Source organism: Strongylocentrotus purpuratus, unplaced genomic scaffold (assembly GCF_000002235.5).
Source record: "Strongylocentrotus purpuratus isolate Spur 01 unplaced genomic scaffold, Spur_5.0 spur5_scaffold_18, whole genome shotgun sequence".
Classification (NCBI taxonomy): Eukaryota; Metazoa; Echinodermata; class Echinoidea; order Camarodonta; family Strongylocentrotidae; genus Strongylocentrotus; species Strongylocentrotus purpuratus.
The window spans coordinates 34225802-34228044 of record NW_022145603.1 but is presented as its reverse complement, the minus strand read 5'-3'; the positions used below and the strand labels follow the sequence as shown (position 1 = coordinate 34228044).

The 2243-nt window shown below is 41.7% G+C and overlaps 1 protein-coding gene across 1 annotated transcript; it reads left to right on the top strand.

The window, feature by feature from the left end:
- The first annotated feature begins 240 nt into the window (after positions 1-240).
- LOC115925290 (serine/threonine-protein phosphatase 6 regulatory ankyrin repeat subunit B-like) lies at positions 241-1901 on the top strand. The gene is made up of 2 exons (XM_030988967.1): positions 241-285; positions 597-1901. The coding sequence occupies exons 1-2, from the start codon at positions 241-243 to the stop codon at positions 1899-1901; spliced, it is 1350 nt and encodes a 449-aa protein (XP_030844827.1).
- The last annotated feature ends 342 nt before the right edge of the window (positions 1902-2243 follow it).

Genomic DNA, 2243 nt, shown 5'->3' with positions numbered 1-2243 from the left:
ATCTCGTTCTTAAAGGAGCACAGATTGGTAGGGCTATCAAAGTAATTATTGAACCTCATTCCAGGAAAACACGCAATACTACCGACGTTTTCAAAAGTGTAGTTCGTAAATTCTCCCAAGGACTAACATCTGACCCGGGTAATTATTATACTAAACATCAAGTGATCAATGGTTCTAAAGCTATTACAGCTTGGTTTCTCGAAGATCACGTAGATTATAATTGTCAGACACCTATTTACTATGCATCATGCAATGGTCATCTCGATGGTGTTCGGTTTCTCGCTGGTAAAGAAGCACTGTTTGATTACCCACATAGTGGTCATCCGTCACCACTTCACTGTGCATCACTCAATGGTCATCTCGATGTAGTTCAGTTTCTCGTTGGTCAAGGACTACAAGTTGATGAATATGATGATGCTCATCGGACACCTCTTCTATTGGCATCACGCAATGGTCATCTTGATGTAGTTCAGTACCTCGTCGGTAAAAGAGCACAGGTCTTGATTGTTGATAAGCATAGACAGACACCTCTTCACTTTGCATCACGCAATGGTCATCTTGATGTAGTTCAGTATCTCGTTGGTCAAGGAGCACAGGTTAATGGAGGCGGTAAGGACAGCCAAAAACCTCTTCACTGTGCATCACGCAATGGTCATCTTGATGTAGTTCAGTACCTCGTTGATTGCGGAGAACGAATTGATTTGCTATGTTTGGATGGTCAGACACCTCTTCACTGTGCATCACGCAATGGTCACCGCGACGTAGTTCAGTTTCTCGTTGGTCAAGGAGCACTGATTAATATCCTTGATATTAAAGGCCAGACACCTCTTCACTGGGCAGCATACTATGGTCATCATCGGGTAGTTTGGAGCCTCGTCAACAACGGAGCACTGATTAGTAAGCGTGATAAACATCATCGGACACCTCTTTACTATGCATCACACAATGGTCATCTTGGTGTAGTTGATTATCTCCTTGGAAAAGGAGCCCAGTTCAATAACATTGGAACTTATGGTGAAACACCTCTTCACTATGAATCACGTAATGGTCATCTTAAAGTAGTTGAGTATCTCGTTGGTCGAGGAGCACAGGTTGATAAGCGTGATAATGATGGTGAGACACCTCTTCACTATGCATCAGGCAATGGTCATCTTAAAGTAGTTGAGTATCTTGTTGGTCGAGGAGCACAGGTTGATAAGCGTGATAATGATGGTGAGACACCTCTCCACTATGCATTACACAATGGTCATCTTAAAGTAGTTGAGTATCTCGTTGGTCGAGGAGCACAGGTTGATAAGCGTGATAATGATGGTGAGACACCTCTCCACTATGCATCACGTAATGGTCATCTTAAAGTAGTTGAGTATCTCGTTGGTCGAGGAGCACAGGTTGATAAGCGTGATAATGATGGTGAGACACCTCTTCACTATGCATCAGGCAAAGGTCATCTTAAAGTAGTTGAGTATCTCGTTGGTCGAGGAGCACAGGTTGATAAGCGTGATAATGATGGTGAAACACCTCTTCACTATGAATCACGTAATGGTCATCTTAAAGTAGTTGAGTATCTCGTTGGTCGAGGAGCACAGGTTGATAAGCGTGATAATGATGGTGAGACACCTCTTCACTATGCATCAGGCAATGGTCATCTTAAAGTAGTTGAGTATCTCGTTGGTCGAGGAGCACAGGTTGATAAGCGTGATAATGATGGTGAGACACCTCTCCACTATGCATTACACAATGGTCATCTTAAAGTAGTTGAGTATCTCGTTGGTCGAGGAGCACAGGTTGATAAGCGTGATAATGATGGTGAGACATCTCTTCACTATGCATCACGCAATGGTCATCTTGTTGTAGTTCAGTACCTCGTCGGTGAAAGAGCACAGGTCTTGATTGTTGATTAGGATGGTCAGACACCTCTTCACTTTGCAGCATGTTATGGTCATCTTAATGTTGTTCAATATCTCTTTCGTCAAGGAACACGGACTGAGACGGGTGATAATGAAGGTGCGACATTACTTCATACTGCAGCATTCTGTGGTCATCTTGAAGTATTCATACTTTATCTAATATTCTTACCATACCTAATTGCGATTTGTTATATACTTGTTCATGTATCTTATAAATGTTAGCTGTATGTGAATTTTGAATATCATGCCTTCATAAACTATACATACCATTCTTGTTCAGAGTACACATGTGTTTGGAAGTCAAAGTTTATTATTATTTGAAAACAAAGGATTATT